The following is a 27,145-nucleotide window of genomic DNA, read 5'->3' on the forward strand; positions in this document are numbered from 1 at the left end:
TGCAGGAGACCTGGATTCAATCCCTAGGTCAGGAAGATTCCCCTAGAGAAGGAAATGGCAACCCACTCCAGCATTCTTGCCTGGAGAATCCCATAGACAGAGGAACCTGATGGGCTACAGTCCACGGGGTCACAAAGAGTCGGACACGACTGAGTGACTTCACTTTCACTTCCACCTGTGAGTCACCAGCAACAATGGATCCCTGGATCCAGTGGATCACTAGATCACTCAACACAGACTTTCCCCTCCCAGGGGGCTGCTCACACAGAGCTGATAGGTGGCAAAGCACATTGAGAGGAGCAGGCCAGAATCAGCCTTTCCTTCAGAGGCTGAGTGATACACGCCTGCTTCCTCTCCTAAAGCTGCCTGGAAGTTATTTCTCCCTGGGAGTGAAGTGTGCAAAGGGAGGGAGAGAGGACAAGAGCGGCATGCAGGATCTTAATTCCCCCACCAAGGATCAAACCCATGTCCCCTGCAGTAGAAGCTCAGAGTCTCAACCACTGGACCACCAGGAAGTCCATATCCTTTCAATCCTGACTCTCAAGAAATTTCCAAGTGCTTCTTGCCCAACATACCAGGCTAATTCTCTCGGCCTGGCTTTGAAGGTCCTCCATAATCTTGTAGTCCATTATGAGTCCTGTTCTGGCTTAGCCTCTGACCACCCCCCACACAGGCTATGTTCATCTCCACCTCCACTACATACTCAACCCTCAGTGCTCAGCTGGAACATTCTTTCCTCAATGAAGACTTCTCTGACATTCTAGATCAATCAAGTCTCTTTGCTTTCCAAGTCTCTTTGCTTCATATTCTAGTATCTGACCGTGCTTAAGCCAGAAACTAGGAAGAAGTTAACTAGTTTGGGGTCTTTGTTCTCATTAGAGTCACATGAGGGAAGTGAATTTAACAGGATGCACGTCAACTATGACACTGCCACAAATGCCCACAGCAAAGAACATGAAGAGAATGATCTACAGGAATCAAAGAGGGGCTGGGTCCTGGACATTTTATACATGGTACACAGTGCTAGCCACTGCAGTGCTCACCAATGGTCATTAACAAACTCATTCTGGGAGAAATGAACTAAGCTCAAGTGATGAGCTACTTCGGAGATCTTTCTTTGTTGGTGAAAGAGAACATCCCATTTGTTTTCCCTTCATAAACTTAGGGGAAAGGACATAGTATCTGTGTAGGCTCTAGAAGAAACAGACCTGTAACATATGTGGCTATGTAGGCGTTAGATACACAGCTAGGGATCTTCTCCATCTAAGTTCTTTGTGCTGTGAGCAACAGTGATAGCGTACAAGTCAACACAGACCTGGTCAATTTTACTCTTTGGATGTGAACCTGACCAGAAGATCACAGACTCAACCTCTTAAATTCAGAGGTTTTCTGTCTTCTCTAACAAGGATAATCTCTAGTGTTTATGAACTTTTTTTAACCCAGAAAACATTTCCAAACATCAGCTTTCAAATGATGCTCACTGTCTGCCATGGTGAGCTTCTCATTCTTGTTTCATTAATCTATAGAAATTAAGTATAAAAGAATCTCCCATACTTAGGCCACCAGATTTTAAGATAAGTGCTCTATCTTTGGGTAACACTGAATCACAGAAACCCAGAGGCAGAAGGGACTAGAAATCTCTTCAGCCCAGCCCTACCAGAGGCAGAACCTGCCAGGCGCCTGGCTACTCTGTCGAGTGTCTCCCCCTTCTTTATCAAGAGAACCCTAATTTTGTTTAGGTGTGGAGATGGCTTCTTCCCACCCCCACAGAAAGTGCCATGGTTTGTTTAAAACAATTGGTAACCCTATTTTCCTTTGCCAGAGGTTGCTTTAGGGACCAGTATGGAACCCAGTTCTGACTGCTGATGGGGTGCTCTTGGGGACCTCGGAGAAAAGACCCAGACAAGGTGCCCTGCTTTTTCCTTTCCTGACTTTGGCTGTGGATACATATCTTTGGGGCTAATGCAGCCATCTTGCATCAATGAGGGAAAGAGGAGACACCACCACCTATACTGAGGACAGCAAAGAAAAAAGATGAAAAGTACCTGGATCTTTGATGACTCTGGGGCCACCAGAGGTAGGTGTCCTTAAGTATTTACTGTCTACAGTGTTTGCTACGCACTATGTCCAATAGCTATCTGTTAGATAAAAAAATAAAATGATAAATGGCCTCACTATTTATGCCACTTCTACTGAGTTGAGTATTCTATTACTTGCTTCTAAAAACATTTTAACTGATTTAACAGATTTGGAATGAGGTTCCAGGAAACAAAATGACTTGGCCAAGGGTACACCACAAAGTGTGCAAATGAGGATGGAATGCCAACCTCCAGATTTTCAATCTAGATCACACTGTGTTTTATTTGCGGTGGAGGGAATGAGTCCTACGCTTCCTCAGACTTGAGAGGCAGTTTTATAGCGTGGTTACGTGTAGCCGCCAGAGTGGGCCTGGAGCTTCTCCACTTATAGCCTGATGGCCTAGTGAGATTGCCTTTTCTAAGCCTCCACTTTCTCCTTTGTAAAATCAGGACAATATTATCTAACATATTAAATTATTATTAATATTAAATAAGATAACAGATGAATACTTCTTAGCACAGGTCTGGGCATAAAGTTAACTCACTAAATGATAGCTCTTACTGACAGTATTAATAATAACAAACTTTATTCAACTTGACTCAAGCTTTAGGTAAGGAAAACTGAAAGAGAGAGCAGGTCATTTTCATTCTGGAAACAAACAAACAAAAAAACTGTGTATCCTGATTTTCCAAGTACCAACACATAGAATTCAGCCAAACAGCCTCATAGGCTCATACCTGATACGATAGAAAGTTGTCTACAATTCACTGCGTCAAAGAACTGCCAACCTAGTGTGAAAAGTGAATGGTCAAGCAATTACCTATAATGCATGGCAAAATAAAATGTGCTGTGGAAACAGGAAATAAAAGAAAAAACATAATTGTAATTAAAAATACACAGACAGAGAACAAACTAGTTGTTATTAGAGGGGAAAGAGGTCAGGAAAGGAGAAAGATAGGTGAAGAGAGGTATGAACTAGCAGATATAAAATAAATAAGTTACAAACAATATAATGCACAGTACAGGAAATATGGCAGTATTTTATAATAACTTTATATAGAGTACAGTGTATAAAAACAGTGTATCACTACATTGTACACCAGAAGTTAATGCAATATTGTAAGTCATCTATACTTTAATTTAAAAAAATAGAAAAAGATGGAAAGGTCTCAGAGAGGATGTGGCATTTGAACTGATCCTTGAAAGATAATGGAGGATTGTGAAAAGTGAAGAAGGCTGGGAAGGTCTTCTGGGTGAAAAGACATCATAAGCAAAGGCTAAGCTGGTTAAACACACATGACAGATTCAAAATTAGCGCCGAGATGGGGGAAGAAGGGGCTTTCCTGGTGGCTCAGATGGTAAAGAATCCGCCTGCAATGCAGGAGACCCAGGTTTGATCTCTGGGTTGGGAAGATCCCCTGGAGATGGAAATGGCAACCCACTCCAGTATTCTTGCCTGGAGAATCCCATGGACAGAGGAGCCTGGCAGGCTATAGTCTTTGGGGTCGCAAAGAGTCGGATATGACTGAGCAAATAACACCAGGGATCTTTATCAGTAGGTGGAGAAGAAAGGTGCAGGTGATAAACTTAGAAAGATTACCTGGATGCTTCAGAAAATTTACACTTGATTTTTGTAAAGAATGGGGAACCAGGATTCATTTTTAAGAACAGAGTAGCATAAAAAAATCTGTGTTTTAAGAAGGTAACTCTAGACATTTGTAAAATTAGTAACTATAGTCCTCCTTAGCCAAGAAAGATAAAATGCATTAACAGAACAGCCGCAAAAAAAGTCAAAGACACTTCATTTTCAGAGTTCCCATATAGATTTATTAGGAATTAGGATGCCAGTTGGCGATGAGGCATGTTAGGTTTCCGAAAAATATAACCAATGGAAACTATACAACCATATAAAATCAACTTTCTGTGACCTATTTTAGCAACTTCTTTGCACTGACTAATGGTGCTGAAGGGTGAATCAGAGTCAGCAAGAGCCCATGTCCTGGTGACTTCACTTGTTCTAAGCCCACAGGAATATTCCCACTTCTATTGGTTCCAAGGCTTTTGAGAAATATCATAACTGAAAAAGCAGTCAATTTAGTGTACGTCCCAAATTTGGCCTTTTTTTTTTTTCTCAAGTGAAAGATGGGGGAAAAGGGAATTGAAATGGAGCAACACAGAGCTCAGGATAAAGAAACCATCCTGCCATGATTTTCCAGCCCTACATAAAATCTCTGTTGAGATCTTTTCCTGAAGATCTCAGCTCAAGAAACACAGGCAGAGGAATGGTACTAGGTCACCAGAGAGTGAGACTGAAGGAAACAAAAGCCCAGCTGACCACTATGCTTGCCAAGCAGATGAAAACGTGAACACAGCTAGGAGGGAAGCACCAGTCAGATTCGGGTTTCAGAGCTCCACAGCTAAGGCCAAGGATTTCTTTTAAACTTTTTTATTTTAAGAACTGCAACAGCAGTTCGTCCAGAAGTAGAGTTACAAGGCACACAGAAATCCTTCTGTGTAAAATAATTACAACCATGCCTATATTTCCACCGCGACTTTCCATCACTGATCTGACTACAGTAATTAGCTCCCACACAACCATGAGTCGAGGTCAGTTCAGCTACATCTTAGAATCATTTTAGAGTTGGAAAAGATTATAAAGACAATTGAACCTGCTTTACTAGGTTTATAAACCAAAGGCAACAGACAAGTGATTTTTCCAAACTTATGTGGCAAGTTAGGAACAGAGGTGGGATAAAATGCTTGCAGGCCCTAAGTGAGTGTTCTTTCCATAAAGTCTCCCCTTCTTCTACTACGTGTATATATTTAGAGCACTAAGTGTGTGTGTGTGTACACCTAATTTTCATATTGATAACATTCTAGTGTCCACATGTTCCTATAGGGACTTTTCATGTTCTTACCTTAATACATTTTTATATTTGGATTGTAATCCTACAGTATTACATCCTCATCTTCTCTATCCCATGGAAAATTCCCTGCTGCCTACAGCTGTACCATTTACTCAGTAAACAAAATAGGATGATAGTGGTGCAAAGGGGTAACAGGTTAAAGCAGACACTAGTTGGGAGCATGTCTGTACAGAATGAAGGTTACTGTAGTGCTAGGACTACACAGGAGCCATGCTGGTGGTGGAGGCAGGGCCTCTACTCAGGACTGGCTCCCAGTCTCACCTTGCTACAGCTGCCCCGGGCAACGCAGACCCTGGGATGGCAGGAGGAGAGGAGCTGGCCCTGGGGAAGCTTTGGTCTCCACCGCCTACTCTGAGGTAGCTCAGTGGTAAAGAATGTGCCTGCAGTGCAGAAGACCTGGGTTCAATCCCTGGCTTGGGAAGATCCCCTGGAGAAGGGAATGGCTACCCCCTCCAGTATTCTTGCCCGGGAAACCCCATGGACAGAGGGCCTTGGCAGGCACAGTCCATGGGGTCCCAAAGAGTTGGACTCCACTGAACGACTAGCACTTTCACGTTCACCGACCCTGAGGTTCTTCAGGAGTAACTGCCTGTGTTGTAAGGTGATGGGTGTGTCAAACGGATGGATCATGCTTCTGTAGTGTATACATGTATCTGATCATGACAGACACCTAAAATATCTTATAATTTTGTCAATTATACTTCGATAAAGCTGGGGGATAAAAAAGAACTGCTGCTATCTCCCTAGATCTATTCCTTCCCATCAGTTTATGACCTCACCCTTTGGACACGATAATTCCTTCCTCAGATAATGCAGACAGTCTTAACTAGGTTGGATTCAAGCTATACTCCACCCACCTTGTAGGACCCACTGGTAGGACCCTTTGTTCACTCAGCACTTAGCACAGTCTATCTTAGGTTTGCCTCTGCCTGAGGCAATGGAATCTCGAGAATGCATTTACAGGCTTCTGAGCACAAAGAGTCAGACACGACTGAGCGACTGAACTGAACTGAGTAAGACTGAGAAAGGCAGCGGAGATGGGGCAGAACTCTGAAGCCCTCTTTCCATGGTCACAAACCAGGGGTTCGGTTTCCTTATGCTTTTCTGCACGGCTAACATTCAAGGTTGTGACGAGCAAAGCTGCAGTCTTCCTTCTGCAGACCCACTGGTCCCCTAAAGGGCCGTGGCCAGCTCTGCAACTGTCCATGTAGTAAATGTGTTAGAGCAGGAAACAAACCTTGCTTAGCTAGACTGCTTCGGTGCGTCTCGGTTTTTCCTAACCAGTGATTCCCGAAGGGATTAATTTTAGTTGATGAACATTATCCAGGTCTGTTTCTTCCATACCACTTCCTACCCTTGACCCCAACAGGGACTGATTGCCAACACAGCTTCCAGAGTGGAGGGTTCTGGAGACAGACCTACTGGCTTCCGAAGTAGGGGTTCAGGTCTAGCTTCACGGTTTAGAGCATGGACTCTGAAGATGGAGTGCCAGGTTCAAGTTGAGGATCCACTTGTTACTAGTAGGGGGACTGTAAGCACATTACTAAAGCTCTCTGTGCCTCAGTTTCCTCATCCTTAAAATGGAGTCAATAAAAATGAATTAAATAAGTGACTATCTGCAAAGCACTTAAAATAGTCAGTGAACAAAGTAAGTATTATTATTATTTTTTCCCTTCTCTCTCCACCCGGGCTCTCTTACTTGCCCTGAGGATAACACACCAGGTGCTTAAATGTTGGCTTTGACGGTAACAAGGAGGCTATTGATATGTTTGATGTATATTGTTCTCATCTATACCAAAAACCTAGCAAAGAAGTGGTCTTCAAACCCAAAGCAATAGTCTTCTATAAAGAAACATTATGAGCAAACAGGCAAAAGCTGAAGAGTGATACAAAAAATTACCTCGCAGGACTGCCAACTACAGGAAGAGCAAGGGGCAAACCACAATTACCTCCCCAGGCTCTGTGCTCCCCCGACAGCAGTCAGAAGGTCCCTCTACAAAGGGCAACCGTAGCTGCGACTGTGTGACCCTGGAGTCCGAGATGGTATCCGGAGACTCCTCCACGGCCAGGACACCATTCTTCCGACACGAGGGGCTATTTTATAAGCCATATCTGTCTGATTCTCTCTTATCACAAGGAGACTACACGGCAGCCTTTGAGATGAAAGCAAATCTTCATTTTTCACTGCTGCTAAAGAACTTCACAGAAAAGACATGCAAGGTATGAGATGCTATGAGATGACCAGGCGAGGCTCTCAGAAAAGAGGGTGGAGCGGTCGTTTTTCTAGAAAGGCATAAACCCGCTAGAGAAGTTGATGTTCTTAACTTATCAGCTTTATTTCTATCAGAATTATGTTAATCTCACATGCAAATATTTGTTCTGAGCACGTATTATGTTCAGAGCCCTATATTAGGTACTGAGGATAAAACCATGCACAGGAAACAATCCCTTCCTCAGTGACCATAAACTCTGGTGTGGAAGACAGTAAACTGTTGATGACAAGTCAGTGTGAGACAAGGGATGGTCTATTTCTCATTAACGAACCAGTGACTCGCTGTGAGAAAGTACAGTGCAGGAAGGCCAATTGAAGAAATATTTATTGTGAGGTCATTTTATGAAACTGACTATGCCAGGAGAAACCAGGAGTGACTGGCAGGGTCACTTTGATTCTCATGGATGAGTTTCAAATTCAGTTATAATACTTATAATATTACTAAATGTTTAAGACATTTATTAAGTGTTTGAAAGTGAAAGTGTTAGTTGCTCTCTCCTGTCTGACTCTTTGTGACCCCACGGACTGTAGCCCACCAGGCTCCTCTGTCCATGGGATTTCCCAGGCAAGAATACTGTAGTGGGTTACCGTTAACCTTCTCCAGCGGATCCTTCAGACCCGGGGATTAAACTCAGGTCTCCTGCATTGGAGGCAGATTCTTTACTGTCTGAGCCACTAGGAAAGACTTAAGTGTTTACTACGTGCCAAACATGGTTATGAGAAGCACTTTAGATCTTTTAACCCCTTTAATGCTCACAAGATACTGAGGTAAATACTACAATTATCCCATGCTTTATGGCCAAAAAAATAAAGGCTCAGAGAGGTTAAGAAACTTGCCCTATGTTACACATCAAGTAAATACTGAAACAAGGAAGGAAACTCTTAACAGTCTAGACCTGGAGTCATTTTTTTAATACGCTTGCTACTTTGTCAGACCAGAAGGCCTTCTTCAGACAGGCTTGCCCATTAGCCAAATAGCTCTTACTATACCTCAGCTGCGCACTGCCCTCAATATGCCAAAATCTGAGTTGCTTTATACCCAGAGCAATGTTTATCCTCGGTAAGGCTCAAAAGCCCAGTTGCTGCTGCTGCTGCTGCTAAGTCACTTCAGTCGTGTCTGACTCTGTGCGATCCCACAGACAGCAGCCCACCAGGCTCCCCCGTCCCTGGGATTCTCCAGGCAAGAACACTAGAGCGGGTTGCCATTTCCTTCTCCAATGCATGAAAGTGAAAAGTGAAAGTCAAGTTGCTCAGTCGTATCCGAATCTTAGCAACCCCATGGACTACAGCCTACCAGGCTCCTCTGCCCATGGGATTTTCCAGGCAAGAAGAGTACTAGAGTGGGGTGCCATTGTCTTCTCCGAAAAGCCCAGTTAGTCACTGCCAAATGAGGTGAAAGACACAGAGGCCCTACCTAATAAAGAAGACCCTCAGGCGTACTGTTAGGAAGGAAAGGGAAGGGATGGGGGTGGGCAAAAAAGGAGGAAGGGGCAGCTGAGGAGAAACCCACTACTGGAAAGTCTCTAAGCTACTCAGATGAGCTCAGAGAAGGATCCAGAAAAGAGTAAAAAATCAACTGGAGAAGACTACAAAGTAATACAGCTCACAAGTAAGGGAGAGACACAGAGGTAAGGGCTGGACACAAAACCAGGTTGCCCTCATCAATGGAAACCCCCCGCGCTAAAGTTTATTTCTTCTGAGGAGCCCTCAACCTCTCATTACCCTGTTAGCTTTTACAGCTGAACTGGAGGATGTGAGGAGGATGGGCTCTTTTCTGGACCCTGAACTTCCAAGCGCCTGTGGGACACTCCAGCAGAGATGCCCCAGGCAGTGGGATGTGTAAGTCTGAGACTCAAGAATGAGGCCTGGCCTCATCCCAAACCTCCTGGGTCCGCAGCTCCAGCTCTGGCCAAGACACCACAGTACCTTCCTCGGCTTTGGCCATACTGCTTCAGGAGGAACAACTGCTGCAGCCTGGATGGCTGCTTTCAAAGATTTTAAAGCAAAGTTCACTCAAAGATGTTGGCTGATTTTGACAAGGATGTACCTGGATGCTGACACCACCCCCCCCCCCCCCCAACTCCCAAATGCAGTGAGAATTACAGCTGACAGAGTGGGTGACCGGTCACCAATCTAACTCTTCCCCACACACCCTCCCCACCAGCCCAAGAATGACCGGTCACCAATCTAACTCTTCTCCACACACCCTCCCCACCAGCGCAAGAATGGGCGGCCAGTGGGCCCTGCTTACCCCTGCCCTCAACTGAGTGAGCAACACAAACAAGATTTATATCTCCTGTTCTCCACAGCGTGCCAGACAGAAAAGACGTCAGAAACCTGGCAGGTCATTTCCCAACTTTATTAATTCCTGATAGAATGTGTATTCTATGGATACCCAAAAGCTGGCCACGTGATATAACATCAATACCTGCAAAGGCCATTTGTTACAGTTTGCTTTTCAAACTGAATGGTAATTCAGTTCTTATATTTCAACACAATACCCAAATTTTTTAAAATTGAGAATTAAAAAGTAAAGATCATGGTCCCTCATATCCTCAAGGGAGCAGCTAAGGAAGGTTTTCTCTTTAGGTTCCTTTAGAGAATGTGAGGAAGGCCAGTTTTTGCATTTACAATCTAGACAAGATAGGAAAAATAAAACTGTAGATACGACGTCCTAACTTGGGTTATGCCAGGGATTTAGAATGGTTACAGGGCGTTAGTGATTTTTAAAAAAATCTACGTGTACTTCAAGAAACTAAATAAGAACTGAGCTTGCTTACTAATCAATGAGTACAATTGTTTACACAGCATGGGTAAGTCATGTCCAACTCAGTCATGTCGCTCAGTCGCTCAGTCATGTCCAACTCTTTTGTGATACCCCATAGACTACAGCTCTCGAGGCTCTTCCATCCATGGAATTTTCCAGGCAAGAATACTGACGTGGGTTGCCATTTCCTCCTCCAGGGGATCTTCCTGACCCAGGGACAGAACCCACATCTTCTGCAGTGGAAGGCGGATTCTTTACCACTGAGCCACCTGGGAAGCCACTTGTACATGAGCTCAAGGCAAAACTCTCATTCTTAAATAAATGAATACATGTAACGCTAAAACAGAAACAAAGTGCCAAAAGAAGTCTCCCCAGTTAACTGAGCAGAAGCCATCTAAACTAGGGCTTCCAAGGTGGTGCTAGCGGTAAAGAACCCATAGTAATGCAGGACACATAAGAGATGTGGGTTTCATCCCTGCGTCAGGAAGATCCCCTGGAGGAGGGCAGGGCAACCAGCTCCAATATTCTTGCCTGGAGAATCCCATGGACCGGGGAGTCTGGAGGGCTACAGCCCATGGGGTCACAAAGAGTAGGACACGACTGAAGCCACTTAGCATGCATGCATCTAAATAAAGAGGTTATGCAAGGTAGTTGAAGAATCATTAGTAATAAATGTTTACTGTATACATGTATAAAGCCTGTATAAATGAGGTTATCATCAGGAAAAATGCTGAGAGAAAGAGAGAGATGGCTTGTTGTGTCTCACAGAAGAGCAAGTTCACATGTTCATATGTACACGAGCACGTATCCATGGGCACGTGTGTATGCATAGAAAACAAGAGGAAAAGGAACTTGGGGCCTAAACCATGAGGTCCTAAGCAACCTTTTCACACTGTTCCTCCCACGATCATCATGAGATCCTTTGGTCTCCTTGAGGGTCAGCCCGCTCTCCTCTGTCCGTCCCTCTGTCCACACCATAATCCTAACCGAGAGTCCTCCCGCTGCCACTCTCTTTCTGCAACATAGTGTCCTTCAAGGTCCAGCTCAAGTTCCACGATGTCTCACTACCCTTTTCTGACAAGTCCAGCCCAAAGCGTCCTCCCCTCCCTCTATCTTCTTACAATCAGTGTCACTCGCTCTCTCACCACTGGGTGTCTTCCTGAGTCTCTGGGAGTGTCTGATCCCCTCAGCCTAAAGAGAAGTTCTTTAGGGCAGGGACTGTGGCTTCATACAAGCCTTCGTAGCACAAGACTGATGCTTATGACCTGATAAACATCTATTGATGTGAATAAGTGGTATCATGCAATGTCAAAGGAAAGTACTGCCTTAATTACGGGAATATTCTGATTCTAACAAACAAGATTAGGAAAGAGAATTAACCACAGTTATCCTTTCACTCAGTACCTCCTAGAACAATAATAAGACTGGAGGCTTCAGATAAGGTAAGTGTGGAAGTAAATGGAAGAAGGGGCTTAAGTAGGCAAAGACAGACATGGACAGTGGAGAGGCAGACCTTCATGAGGCAGATGCAAGAGAGACAAAGCAAAATCAACCACTGTTCAATAGCAGGCAGCTATGAAGACATACCTGTGTTTCCTTGAGCATCTTCTACCTTGTTTGATGAGGACAACAGAAAAGAAGGCCTGGTGAAGTGAGGACCCTGAAGAGACACTTCTTGCTGCAGAGGCATGGTTTTGAGGACCACCCTCCAGTCCACCTGGGTAATATCTGACCTTGATCGAGCATGCCCAGGCTTAAAAGTAGAGGTCTCATCCAATAAGTCATTCACAGAACGAGGCCTGTCTCTCCGACGCTGACAGATGTTGAAAAAATTAAAGGTGGATGCTTCCTTTTGTTCCATCCAGGACAGATTATCTGGGGTCGTCCCCTTCTGGACCATAAACTGTTCTTTGGCAGGGAAGACATTTGGAACTTTGGTGTCTAAGAGTCTGGTCTTACAATGGTCCCAGATCATGCCCCCCTGGCCCAAGGAGGTGACATTTCTGATAGCACCATTGTCTATGTTACTGAGGACCTCCCGCCCCACCAGTTCAGGGACTTCTTGGATCCCATAAACCTCCGCTTGCTGCACAGCCTTTTCGAGCTTATTGTCAAAAGTATTAAAGAAATCCTCGGTCACTTCCAAGGCTGGGCTAATATCATCCACTTCCAAAGCTTCCATGTCATAGGCTCCAAGGGGCCAAAGCCTCCTACACTGGTTCAGGAAAGGGCCTCATGAACATTCACCCAAAGAGGAGAAGAGTTTTGGGCAACAGAGTTCTGGAAGCAACTGGAAGGAACTTTCATTCAGCTGCCCAGAACAGGTCAAGCACAAGGGTGGCTGATTTCCTGAACATGAAAAGCATTTTCTAGATGATAACAGTCATCAACAGAGATACTGGGAGACAAATATTCCTTTGAGAATACTCTTCAGGGAGACCACTGTCAAGACAACAGGAAGTGTTTGTCAAAGCAACGTCACGACCATCTTTGATTTCCTGAAAGAAAATAAAGAGAACAACATTGGCACATGGTTCATTGTATTCTACACATACGAATCTGCCCAGTTACATCCTCATCTTGACATCTCTTCCATGGCAGTCATGCCCAATCATGGACAACACCCAGAAGTTCTACTGTTAAGAGTACACATCTCTACTTTGTGTTAAAACTTACACAGAGCAGCGTGGGACTCCTGATGAGCGGAATTAAAGTCAAGAGCTTTTACTCACACAGAGAAGCCTTTTATAGCAGGTGTGAAAAGACTGCCCTGGCAAATCTCTGTTGATACTGACCTAAAATAGTAAGCAAAAGAGACTAGGAATTCTGTGACTCAACCTTTATCATAATCAGTCTGAAAGTCATAATTGCATGAGTCTTTTCACAAACTTTGAAAGCACTGATGGTTTGATCAGCTCAAAGGTGCGAAGGGGAAGCAGAGAGGAAGAATGGGCCTTCTTCTGAATGTTGCTGCGCTAGGCTTCCTACGTTTGGATGACGTAATGCCTGAAGATGACTCTGGACAACTTTTCCAGTCAGCTTGCAAAAAGGTTTTAGTGTTCACACTCCCCGAGGCTTTGAGAATTGCCTATGTGTAGGTTTAGGAGATTCCCTGGTGGCTCAGATGGTAAAGCGTCTGCCAGCAACGCAGGGGACCTGGGTTCAATCCCTGGGTCGGGAAGACCCCCTGGAGAAGGAAATGGCAGCCCACTCCAGTACTCATGCCTGGAAAATTCCATGGATGGAGAAGCCTGGTGGGCCACAGCCCATGGGGTCGCAAAGAGTCAGACACGACTGAGTGACTTCACTTTCTCTATATGTAGGTTCAGCCTTGGGGCTGGGCGGAAAGAACCCTAACACTACCTCACTCTCTGAGATACCTAGATCCTTGAGGCCAGGCCAAATGAGAACAGCAATGCTGTCCAATATGGAGGACACTAGCCATACATGGCTATTGAAATTTAACTTTATTAAAAATCAAATAAAGTTCTCCAGTCACACTAGCCACATTTCACATGCTCAACATACACCTTTATATCTTTACCAAAAAACGAACAAACAAAACAACTAGGTAAGCTCTGTCTTCCTTAACTACTTACAAGTAGATAAAACCAGGCAATTAGCAACACCTTTGCAAGCTGCTATAAAGGTACATAAATGTGCTTTTTTCTCTAAAACTGCACAATTTCTGTGGTACACTAAAATCATTTTTAGCACGTAGGCCATGAAATCATTGTATTTAAATCAACAGCACTAATCTATATTGCTTAATGTGTTAAGCTAGTATATACAGCCTTTTATTTTAAATGTATCAAGGTGTGCAGGTTATAGGACCTTGGTGGCTAACCTCTCGTAAACTGATAATGACTGTGAATTTATCTACTTTTTAGATTTTGATTTTTATTATGTTGGCAAGGAACTGACTGAAAATCAGTTCTAACATTTTTCTAGTTGCAAACAGGGTTTTGTTTGCTGTGTCTATGCTAAGCCTGAGTCTCCTGAATTTTATAGCAGTTTTACTACTTCTGGAATTTTGGAACTTGTAATTTTCAGTTTCATCTTGTACACCAGAGGCTAAGAAAAAAATATAGAATAAATCTTAAAAATTTTAGTTCTTTATTGACTAAAATTCTAAATGAACATCATAAAGTATGTTTCCCACTTTACAGAAGAGACATTAAGGTGCAGAGCACAAAGCTATTCACCTAAGATTCTATTTTGAATACTCCTTTCCTTACCCAGTGCTTAAAATTCAATCTTTATATATACTAGAAAGCATAAATACCTTCAAATTGACTTTAAAATAAAAAAATTGAAATGTCTAGGAATATACTCGTTGTGTTCCCTGCTTTGGTATTTGCAAGCTGGTTCAGTTCAGTTCAGTTCAGTTGAATCGCTCAGTCGTGTCCGACTCTTTGCAACCCCATGGACCACAGCACGCCAGGCCTCCCTGTCCATCACCAACTCCCAGAGCCTACCCAAAGTCATGTCCATTGAGTTGGTGATGCCATCCAACCATCTTATCCTCTGTCATCCCCTTCTCCTCCCACCTTAGACCTTTCCCAGCATCAGGGTCTTTTCCAATGAGTCAGCTCTTTGCATCAAGTGGCCAAAGTACTGGAGTTTCAACTTCAACATCAGTCCTTCCAATGAACACTCAGGACTGATCTCCTTTAGGATGGACGGGTTGGATCTCCTTGCAGTCCAAGGGACTCTCAAGAGTCTTCTCCAACACCACAGTTCAAAAGCATCAATTCTTCAGTGCTCAGCTTTCTTTATCGTCCAACTCTCACATCCATACATAACTACTAGAAAAACCATAGCCTTGACTAGACGGACCTTTGTTGGCTAAGAAATGTCTCCACTTTTTAATATGCTGTCTAGGTTGGTCATAACTTTCCTTCTAAGGAGTAAGCATCTTTTAACTTCATGGCTGCAGTCACCATCTGCAGTGATTTTGGAGCCCCAAAAAATAAAGTCTGCCACTGTTTCCACTGTTTCCCATCTATTTCCCATGGAGTGATGGGACTGGATGCCATAATCTTCGTTTTCTGAATGTTGAGCTTTAAGCCAACTTTTTCACTCTCCTCTTTCACTTTCATCAAGAGGCTCTTTAGTTCTTCTTCACTTTCTGCCATAAGGGTGGTATCATCTGCATATCTGAGGTTATTGATATTTCTCCCAGCAATCTTGATTCCAGCTTGTGCTTCATTCAGCCCAGCGTTTCTCATGATGTACTCAGCATATAAGTTAAATAAGCAGGGTGACAATATACAGCCTTGACGTACTCCTTTTCCTATTTGGAACCAGTCTGTTATTCCATGTCCAGTTCTAACTGTTGCTTTCTGACCTGCATAAAGTTTTCTCAAGAGGCAGGTCAGGAGGTCTGGTATTCCCATCTCTTTCAGAATTTTCCACAGTTTATTGTGATCCACACAGTCAAAGGCTTTGGCATAGTCAATAAAGCAGAAATAGACGCTTTTCTGGAACATATAACCACTGCTGGCCAGCACTGCTCGTTTGTAGAACACTTCATCGCAATGCATTCCAAATCTGTAAACTCATAGACAAGGTAGGGGCCTTTAAGATCATCCTTGCAACCCCAATCTTCTACAGAAAGGGACACTGAGGCCCAGAGAGAGTAAGAGGTCCCAAGGATACTTCAAATGCAATGCCTCATTTAACCCTCATTAAGGGCAGTAACAACTCAACTTGAGAACCACTTCAGTGCTGGGATTCTAGAAACCACTCATCTACCCATCCATTCATGATTCATTAAGGTCACGACAGATAAAAGATGCTGACGATGGAAAGATGAATCAAATACACTCTGGCCCTAGACTCATGGTCTATCATGATGAGCCTAAGAAAATAAGTCCAAAACACTCCCTTGATAGAGAATGGAAACAGATTTGGTGGGGGAAGGAGGGAGGGGGTCACTTGACAGCAAGGGTGAGGGAGAGATTAAGGATGTGCCCTTTGAGTTGAGCCTAAAGAACTTAGATGGTATTTGCCAGGATAGCTCGGAAGAAATTAGGAAGAGTAGATCACCTTTTGGTTAGCAAGGGATTTTCAAGTTCATTATATAAAATGACTTTTCATAGGCAGTGGGGTGAGCAATATAGTGGAGTATAGCAAGCAAGCTAGCAGATCCAGAGTCAGATCTAGCTCTGAATCCTAATTCTGTCTCACTCTAGCTATGTAATTTGGGATAAGATTTCCCTGACCCACCCCTACTCCAACCCAGGTCCTTGGGACTAATCTGTTCTTCCTATTCTAAGAATTTCATTTTTGGTGCTTTCCACTGCTTCTGTCCGGAACCTACACAGCTATTTTCTTTGTTTTCTGATGTAAACATGCATTCACTGTGTACCCCAGGATTTCCAGGCCACTCCTGCTCCTCATTCCTCCTCTTAGTCACACAAGCCTTTTAGTTCCTCCTCCAAGGTTTACCTTTCGGATCTCCAGGCCTGCACTGGGGCTGATCCCATTGCCAGAGGAGTTATGCCCTCCTGGACTCTTCTGCTCATCACATCAATGCCTAATCATCTTTGAGGGTCCAACCTAACACCAAGTGACAGACCTACACTCTCTAAAGAGGGCCACAACAATAGTTCCTATCCCACGTGCTTTTCTGCAATGAGAACTTGCTACTTCCCCATCAGAAAGAGTGCTTACTTTTCCTCTCCAGAGAATGTAGGCAAGGCTTGTGATGTTTTGATCACTAGTGTGTGGCAGAAATGATACTGAGCCACTGGAGGTGCAGCCCTGAATGGGCCTGGCAGCTTCCTCTTCCTATTTCTTGGAGCTCTAGGCCACTTAGAAAGTCCAGGCTACTCTGCTGGAGGGAGAGGCCAACTGTTAGAGGACAGAGGCACCAGACACATGAGGGAAAAGCTATCTTGAATGGCAGCCTAATTGAGCTCTATGATGATTCTAGCCCCAGTCAGTATCACGATCCCAAGAGAGAATTTTCCAGCTGAGTCAGTTATCCCAGACCCATGAGAGAAAATAAATTGTTTTAAGACACTAAATTTCAGAGTATTTTGCCACACTGCAAACAATTATTAGGACTCATCGCTTCCTTAGGGAAGCATTCTTTGGTGTCCCAGACTAGGTTAACCGTCCTTGTTCAAGGATACAAGGGCCTTGGTTCAGAAGAACACCAGCATTTCTGTAAGTTATATACATGACATCCATAATTACTAGTTGTGATGTCAATATCCCCTCAGACAGCAATTTTGTTCACCTATGGGCCCCCTAAACACAGTTGAGGTTCAACAAAGTATTTGTTGAATAAATGAATGACAGGAAAGGAGCAGGGCACAACATTGAATGAATGGCAGAGCCTCAGGACACGACACACTGATTAGAACCAGTCAAGTCCAACTCTTTGAGACCCTGAATTCTCCAGGCCAGAATCCTAGAGTGGGTAGCCTTTCCCTTCTCCATGGGATCTTCCCAACCCAGGGAGTGAACCCAGGTCTCCCACATTGCAGACGGATTCTTTACCAGCTGAGCCATAAGGGAAGCCCAAGAATATTGGAGTGGGTAGCCTATCCCTTCTCCAGCAGATCTTCCTGGCTCAGGAATCACACCGGGGTCTCCTGTATTGCAGGCAGATTCTTTACCAACTGAGCTATAAGGGAAGCACTTTTAAACAATTAAATAATAATAAATAAATAAAATTATTTTTGAATGGCTAACTTTAGAATCATGACATTGTTTTCTTTTCCTCTTTTTCTTTTGTCAGTATTCAGACAGGAAAGGAGCAGGGCACAGCCGTTAAAAGAATGACACAGCCTGAGAACACGACACACTGATTAGAATCAATTAGGCCCAAGATGGCAGACCTTGTCAACTTCCACTAGACCTTGAGCCTCAGGATACGCTCACTGTAACATGATGATGATGACAACAAAGACGTGTGTGCTCAGGCATGTCCAATTCTTTGTGACCCCATGGACTGCAGCCTGCCAGGCTCCTCTGTTCATGGGATTTTCCAGGCATGAATACTAGAGTGGGTTGCCATTACACCCTCCAGGGGAACTTCCTGACCCAGGGATTGAACCTGCATCTTCTGCAATGGCAGGCAGATTCTCTACCACTGTGCCCCCTGGGAAGCTCCCATTTGTAACATATCAGCACGCTAAATGACACACCTACAAGGCCAACCATGAAGGTCAAAAAGTGGACAGTGGTCCAATTCCTAGAAGTTTTGGAAAGGAAGCCTTTCCCTTCTCCAGGAGATCTTCCTAACCCAGGGATCAAACCCAGGTCTCCTGCATTGCAGGCGGATTTTTTTACCAGCTGAGCCACCAGAGAAGCCCAAGAATACTGGAGTGTGTAGCCTATCCCCTCACTAGGGAATCTTACCAATACAGGAATCGAACTAGGATCTCCTGCATTGCAAGCAAATTCTTTACCAACTGAGCTATCAGGGAAGCCCCATTTGTAATATATCAATAAATGACACACCTACAAGCACCGTGACAGTTTCAAGGCCAACCATGAAGGTCAAAAAGTGGACAGTGGCCCAGTCCCCGAAGTTCCCACCCCTTCCCCAAAATAGCTGGAACACTCCTCCCACTCAATAGCCTATGAAACTTCCCATCCCTATAAAAACTGACAACTCCATACCCTGGTGCCTCTCTTGACTTCTGAGATGATTCACACTCTGTCTACGGAGTATGTTATCTCCCGGAATAAACCCTCTTTCACTTCACTATGGCTCTCTCTTGAATTCTCTCTTCTGTGAAGGCTTCTTGCCATGGCAGAGACTTGGACATGACCTAGGATATGACCCACTCTCTTTCCTGAAATAGTCCCTCTGACAGCCTTCTCATCACATAATGATTATCTCCAGCAATAAATAATAGAGGTACTGCTTTAACAACTGCCAAAAAAAATTACTCTTTAGTGTAATAAATGAATTAATACGAGAAATACAGCTGTTGCCTGCATTTGCTGCGGTGATTTATTCATTCCATAAATATTTACTGAAGCAACACCTGTGTTCTAGGCACTGGTGATACAACAGTAAACAAGACAAACATAAATCCTGTCCTTGTGGAGCTTATATCCTAGTGGTCAAAGTGAATCAAAGTTACTCAGTTGTGTCTGACTCTTTGTGACCCCATGGACAGTAGCCCGCTAGGCTATTGTGTCCATGGGAATTCCCAGGCAAGAATACTGGAATGGGTTACCATTCCCTTCTCCAGGGGATCTTCCCGACCCAGGGATAGAACCCGGGTCTCCCACATTGCAGGTGAATTCTTTATTGCCTGAGCCACCAGGGAAGTCCCATATCCTGGTGGAGCACTTACTATTTAGACACTGTTCTAAATGCCTTCAATGTCTTTGCTGTTGTCATTCAGTCACTCAGTCGTGTCCGACTCTTTGTAACCACACAGACTGCAGCACACCAGGCTTCCCTGTCCATCACCAACTCCCGGAACTTGCTCAAATTCATGTCCATCAAGTCAGTGATGCCATCCAACCATCTCGTCCTCTGTCATCCCTTTCTCTTCCTACCTTCAATCTTTCCCAGCATCAGGGTTTTTTCTAATGAGTCAGTTTTTCGCATCAGTAGCCAAAGTACTGGAGTTCCAGCTTCAGCATCAGTCCTTCCAATGAATATTCAGGATTGATTTCACTTAGGATTGACTGGTTTGATCTCCTTGCAGTCCAACGGACTCTCAAGAGTTTTCTCCAACACCACAGTTCAAAAGCATCAATTTTCCAGCTTTCTTTATGGTCCAACTCATATCTATACATGACTACTGGAAAAACCATAGTTTGATTAGACAGACCTCTGTTGGCAAAGTAACGTCTCTGCTTTTTAATATGCTGTCTAGGTTAGTCATAGCTTTTCTTCCAAGGAGCAAGCATCTTTTAATTCATGGCTGCAGTCACCATCTGCAGTGATTTTGGAGCCAAAAAAAAAAATAAAGTCTGTCACTGTCTCTATTGTTTTCCCATCTATTTACCATGAAGTGATGGGACCAGATGCCTTGATCTTAGTTTTCTGAATGTTGCGTTTTAAGCCTACTTTTTCACTCTCCTCTTTCACTTTCATCAAGAGGCTCTTTAGTTCTTCTTCACTTCCTGCCATAAGGGTGGTGTTATCTGTGTATCATATTCACGGAGATTAAAAGGTAGAATGGGGGTTACCAGGGGCTAGGAAAGGAGGTAAAAAGGAGTTGTTGTTTAATGGGTATAGAGTTTAAGATCTGCAAGATGGAAAGTTCTGGAGATGTGCTTCACAGCAATGTGAATATAAATACTATTGACCTTAAAATGATTACAATGGTAAACTTTATGTGTTGTTTTTTTTTCACCATGACTTAAACAAAAACAAGCAGCGGGCCACCTTTTCTAGTGGGCTGTGGTTTAGAAGATCTAATTCCTGGCCTAGAAGATCTAGTCCAGCCCCCTGAGAAGAGGAGGCTGAAGTCAGGAGTGACGACTGTGGGTCTCAGTACGAAGAAAAGAACTGCAGCTGCACCAGTTACCAGCAACCGACTCTGGTAAATTACTTCATCTTCCTAACCTCAATCTTCCCATTTGCAAAATCAGCAAGGTAACATAAATTAACTTTAAATTTAACTTTAACTCTCCTAAAATATCAACAGCTGAGAGAATTAAATAGGACAACCCATGGCATGGTTCCCGGCACACAGTATATGAATGTTGCCGTTGTTCAGTCGCTCAGTCGTGTCCAACTCTTTGTGACCCCGTGGACTGCAGCACATCAGGCTTCCCTATCCTTCACTATCTCCTGGTAACAGCCCCAAAGTCCTCACCTGATGGCTTCCATAGCCTTTCCTCTGTAATGTCATACTCTCCGAACCTGGCCCCCTCACCCTTCAAAACACACACACACACACACACACACACGCATGCACGCACGCACACACGCACGCACACACACACGTACGTGCTCGCCTCCCTGCTGGTTCTCCGACTTGCAGACATCTTCTCCCCTCAGGGTCTTTGCACTGGCTGACCCATTCCTCGCCATCCCCCCCATACCAACCTGGTCAACTCTCTTTTTAAGTGACTGTTCACATCACCTTCTCAATGAGGCCTGCCCTGACCATCCTATTTTAAATTACAACATGTGTCTCTACCCTGGACTTCTGATCTTCTTTACTCTGTGGATTTTTTTTTTTTAGTAAATTTTAAATTTTAGAACATTTTGAGATTTACATAATTATTGCAAAAACAGTACAATGAGTTTCCGTATACTCCACAACCAGCTTCCTCCATGTAACATCTTGCATTAATATGGTACGTTTATCACAATTAATGAACCAATACTAATATAACATTGTTAACTAAAGTTCACACTTTGTTCAGACTTCCTCAGTTTTCCCTAATATCTTTTTCCTGTTCCAGGACCCTAATCAGGATAACACGTGGCACTTAGTTGTCAAGTCTCTTTAGCCTTCTCTTGGCTGTGACAGCTTCTCAGGCTTTACTTGTTTTGATGACTTCGACAGTTCTGAGGAGTACTGGTCAGGGTTTTCACAGGCTATCCCTCAACTGAGATTTGTTTGATGGTTTTCTTGTGATGAGATTAGCGTTATATGTTTGGGGGAGAAAAACCAGAGAGGTAAGGTGCCACTCTCATATCATAAGAAGAGTAGATACTATCAACATGACTCACTACTGCTGACGTCAACTGTGGTCACACGGCCGCATCCTTTTTACATTTACCATCCTCTACTGTACCACTCAGTTTAATTATTACTTAATATCTAGTGTTTCTCCCTCCTCATTAAAGTGAAAGCTCCTCAAGGGCAGGAATTGATACTTATTTTGTTCACTCATGTATCCCAAGTACATTGGAGAAATACCTGACACACACACACAGAGCACTAAATAGATGCATGTTGCATGGAAGCGTTGTTATTCCTTTACAGGACGTTCACGCCCCTTCATGACCTATCTACCTCTTTATTTTGTCGTTCCCGGCTAACACTCTCCTTGCTGTTTTATCTCTCCGGTGCTTTGGCCCAAGCTGGGGAATGTTCCAAATTGCTCAGGCTCTCAGAACACCCTGGGTTTGCCACAACGTACTAAATGCTCAACAGTCCTCTCTTGATCCCACTCTACATTCCAAGTACTTGACAGCAGGCAGGTGATGTCTTACTGACCCTCTTATATAATCTCTATGTCTTCAACCTTTGGTGCTCCATGTTCCAACCTTTCTCCTCTTGGAATTTTTCTTTTCCCTAGGATGTATAGTCCTCAAGTTCACTATACAAGGGTCTAAGGCCAAGTTTAGTTTCTATAAGTGAACACCTCTTACTAGCTTGCCTCATCTGGTTTTGAAATCAGTTAATTAAAAATAACACTTTCAGACAGATCAAAGTAGGGAGAGTACTTTCCTCTGACAAAGTGAACTAAGTAAAATCACTGTGGGGGTGCAGTCTGGTTTGCTTCTCCACAAAACTGGAAATCAGGAGCTAATCAGAACTGAGTTCTAAGTCTGGTTCAACCACACATGTGCTGGGTGGCCTCTGGCAAACCGCTTACATTCTGGGCGCCTTACTCAACCATCTGCATCCAATAACACTGCTAATATCAAACTGCTTCAGCTTGATAGTGAATGTGGATCATTCACTAGGTAGCTGTTTCGATTTCAACACACCTTTTTAAAAAATGTAAACAGCTATATAATTATGGAGCCCTCCACTGGACCTCACCCAAACAACCATGTGCTCCTGCTCTCTCCTTGGAAAGACATGTCAGCCCTGCAACAGCAACATCAGCAACCAACTATTTATAGCATCCTGCTTTTCAGCCAACTCAATGATCTACAGACATTTTATCTTATTTTTATAAAGAATACTCTTTCTGTAAAAAGCATTACTTCCCCAGCATGACAGGTAGAGAAACTGAGGTCCATTTGTCAAGCGTGGCCATAAACACTCAACCCAAAGAATCCCATGCAGGCATCCAAATGTAACAGGATGCGGTATCAGTGTACTGCTATTTCCTAACGAGGAAATCTGCTGTTTACATGCTCATTAGGCAAGGCTAATTAGCAGGATGAATACAGCAGTCCTCCCACACAGAAGCAGAAACAGATATGAGTAATAATACCAGTCCGGCCCACATAGACAGGCCACATCTCCCAAGTTGGATGGTAAAAACGCGGACTTCCTCCCACTTGACTAAATGGCTTGTATTCAGAATGTAATGAGTGCTCAAGAAGCTGGGGCCACGTAGTTTTAGAAGCAGCTGGACTATGAAGAAAAATGCAATGCTAAAGACACCCAGGATAAATGGTTTCTGCCAATTCATCCTCAAATATGAGAAACAAGGGCGATTATAAGAATGATCAGCACATGTGGCTCTCACATGGTCTTCACTTCGGTTAAGGCCACAGCTGCCCGGAAAGTTACATAATGTAAAGGCTCCACCACAAAAGGATCTGACCTTAGTAAGGGTGTTTCCGGGCGATCAGGCTACAAGAGGTTAAGCTCTGCTATAAAGACGTGGAATGTAAGCATGTTGATGGCGCACAGGCAAGCCAGGAGCAGCAGATAAGGAAACAGTGCTGGTGTGGACCTCAGAAGAAGAGTTCAGAGGTCTTTCGGGGGAGAAGGACAGGTAGAAACACAGATGGAATTAAATGGCTACATTTATCTAAGTTTCAATACATGAGAAGTGTATTGATGGGCAATACATAAGGAACATACCATTTAAAAATATAATTTTATAGTGTTTTTCTCGGTTCTGAAGGTAATAACCACTCATAAAAACCCTAGAAAATACTGACAGATGTGGAAAAGAAACGAAAATCAGTCATGACCTCAGAACTCAGAGAAAACAGATTTTTTTAAAAAATCTAATATTTAATTAAAATCAGATTATATATACAGTTTGTGCATATGATCTGTTTAGATATATACTCAAAAAGCAAATACCAATAAATAACTAACCCTGAAAAGAAAAAAATGTGCTCGAGTGTGCTGTGTCCAGCAAGACCTATGGCCTGGCACCAGGCCCCTCTTGACTGAACTCTCTTCCATCCAGTCCAGGGACCTCCTCACTACACCACGACTAGCTCCCTCCCTGCAAAGCCCTGCCCTTCCCTGAGCCTGTCAACCAGCCCCTCCTCAAGCCTTTTCTCCTCGGGGTTCACAGGCACCGAAGTCTCTGTTTCCCTCCTCCTTCTACCCTCCCCTTCTTGGTTCCACCTTCTGCCTTTCCTTACTGGTTTCCTCATCAAATAGGGCCTCACCCCAGCTCTCTCCTCTGACCACAGCCACGTGTGCTGCTCAGGTCAGTTTGTCCCCACTGCCCTTCAATAATCACCTCCATGTTCACACCTCCCAAACTTCCACCTTCGGTCTTCATGGGACTTGGGCCCCATGTTCCCATCTTTTTGTAAGACATTTCTACCTGACTTATCTTCTGGCCAAATGAAGTTCAACTTGTCTCAAGCCAACTCAGTGATTCACTCAATGATTACTTGCTGACTGCTCACGATGGGCTGTGTGCTGTTTAAGTTACTGGCGAGACAGAAGCAAATACAACCCTTCAGTACAGCTCCCACTGATGATGGCACAGCTCTTTCACAGTCTGGGACTAGCTTGCTCTCCAACTTTCCACTTCGCTTTCGTAAGATATTCTTTTCCTCCAAACTGGAATACTACTGCTCAAATTTTAGGCTTTCCCAACTCTAACACTTTGCTTACAGTTATCTCTGAGGTATCACCTCCTACCTCTACCTACTGAAATTCCAGCCACTCTTGAAGCCCAATTGCCACCTCTTTCACAAGCTTTCTTTGATTCCCGATCCTAAAACGGTCTGCTCTTTCTTCAACCATCTATAGAATGTCTTTGGTACCATGCCCACAGCTTACATTGCACAGTGCCTGTTCTTTCTGAAATGAGGATGATGATAAACTATCAAAAGCATATTTTGTGCCAAGCACTTAGTACTGCTTAGTACTTTATATCTGTAAGCTTTACCATGTTTAAAGTGGTACCATTATTCCCATTTTTACAGATGAGGAATCTGAGGTGCAAAGATACCAAGTAAATTTCCTGCAGTCACACGCCTACCCTATTGGACATACAGCAACTTGAGAACAGCAATTCTACCCCATCGCATGTTTACCACCCTCACTGGACCTAACACTATGGCTAATACACAATGTGTATGTGTGTGGGGAGGGAGGCGGGGGTTCAGTCACTCAGTCATGTCTGACTCTCTGCAGCCCATGACTGTAGCCTGCCACCCTCCTCTGTTCATGGGACTTTCCAGGCAAGAATACTAGAGCGGGCTGCCATTTCCTACTCCAGGGTATCTTGCCGACCCAGGGACTGAACCCATGTCTCCTGCTTGGCTGGCGGATTCTTTACCACTGCACCACCTCAGAAGCCCAGTACACAGTGGGTGCTCAGTAAATACTGGCTGAATGAACAACTAAATGAAGTCTGTTTTCAAGGTACTGACACCTATACATATAAACAGCACTCTGGTTTTCCGGCAAAAATATATTTGAATTCATAAGCTCATCTAAGCAAAATCTGACATGATTTCCAAAACACTGACTTGAGCTTTTACATTTTTTTCTTGGTTAGAAAAAGCTTCCAAGCTATTAAAAGTGGGTTTAAAAATAACATGGCAAGGGTCAGGAAGCAAAGACCTCACTCAGACCTTTTATGAAAACAAAAGCACCTATGCAACACTTAGGAATTACTCTGAGAACCACTCCAAATCCATAGTTCAGCTGGTCAAATTTCCCAGTGACTCAGAGCTCAAGCTCTTTCTAATACCAGGAAGGACATGTTCCCTTTGAAATATCCCCAGGCAATCAACCTAAAGCATTTTTCAGTCCATCTCTGTGATTACTATTTGTCACTTGCAAAAATCACTGAGACATGTGACACCCCAAGGTATTTTCCCAGAAAGCAAACAAAATATAAGTATGGCATCTCAAATTTCCAACTGCTCTGCTCTTGAAGGCAGTAATGTTATTATGCCCCGATGTCAACCACTGGATTGGAAAGCTAAGGCTTCTGATTCAGAAGCCCATTTTCATAAAACTAAAATGTCCTGGTTTTAGCAACAAAACAGACACAAACTTCAGTTACTTAAGTGTCGAAAAATGCAGGCAGACTCAATGTTTTTTATTTCCCTTTACCTCCATGGCAGGAAATAGTGATTAAAAAACACACAAAGGAACCACTCAAATTATCTTCATCCTAGGACTGGGGTGAACAAAGTGACAAGTTCCATCATAAAAACCATACGCGCTAGCGTCAGCCTCCAACTGCAGCAAGGAAAAATTCACTAGAACTAGGAGGATGAGATGGTTGGATGGCATCACCAACTTAGTGGACATGACTTTGAACAAACTCCAAGAGACAGTGGATGACAGAGGAGCCTGGGGTGCTGCAGTCCACGGGGTCGCAAAGAGACGAACATGACTTAGCGACTGAACAACAACTGCAACATGGAGGTGGCGTCTTAGCTAAACCAGCTAACATGAAATGTCCACAACGAAGGCAATGGCCCCTCCAAGGACATCAACTGAGACCCAGCTATGCAAGACACCCTAAAAGCTAGGGAAGAAGCTTTCTGGATTAGCCTCTTTAGATTTAAAGATGTCATCAGCTCATACAACTATTTGACTTTATTGAGAGTAACTGTCTTCATGCGCATGGTTTAGTGCGTGGTTTATAAAGCACTTGATAAGTTTCTTGATAAAATTTTGTAGTAATCTCAACAAAGAGAGGTAAGTAGAGAAGCAGGATTATTTTTTAGAGATGATGAAAGAGACCAAAATAACTCATCTATTGTCAGTCGAAGGCCCCATGGGAAAGAAAAAGAAGTTCCTGCAATCCCTGTCTAATTACTGAGTACAAGTTAACTTTTAAATCACCTTAAATCACTCAGGGACCCTGATGCTAGAAGGACCATAAACAAGGACTAAGTAAGCTGAATTCAATCCATGAGCCACCCAGTTTTGAGTTTGTTTGATGGGACAGAGGTGTAGCAACAAGAAAAACACACATTTCTGACACCAGGAGAGGGCTGATGGCTCAGCACTGCCTTCTAAGCTGAATGACCTC

General features: G+C 43.7%; 1 protein-coding gene across 6 annotated transcripts in view; it reads right to left on the reverse strand.

Annotated features, from left to right (window-relative positions):
* The window catches only part of PLEKHM3 (pleckstrin homology domain containing M3), a 214,158-nt gene that overhangs the window by 174,505 nt on the left and 12,508 nt on the right, over window positions 1-27,145 (reverse strand). For 5 of the 6 annotated variants that reach the window (XM_042244111.2, XM_004004870.5, XM_042244110.1 and 2 more), the window contains one exon: window positions 11,633-12,543. In XM_042244111.2, coding sequence (XP_042100045.1) covers window positions 11,633-12,227 — 595 coding nt within the window. In that variant the 5' untranslated portion in view covers window positions 12,228-12,543. Of the gene's footprint in view, window positions 1-11,632; window positions 12,544-16,723; window positions 16,879-27,145 lie in introns of those variants that run through there. The other variant, XM_060410309.1, reaches the window with a different exon arrangement.

Source organism: Ovis aries, chromosome 2 (genome assembly GCF_016772045.2).
Source record: "Ovis aries strain OAR_USU_Benz2616 breed Rambouillet chromosome 2, ARS-UI_Ramb_v3.0, whole genome shotgun sequence".
Taxonomy (NCBI): Eukaryota; Metazoa; Chordata; class Mammalia; order Artiodactyla; family Bovidae; genus Ovis; species Ovis aries.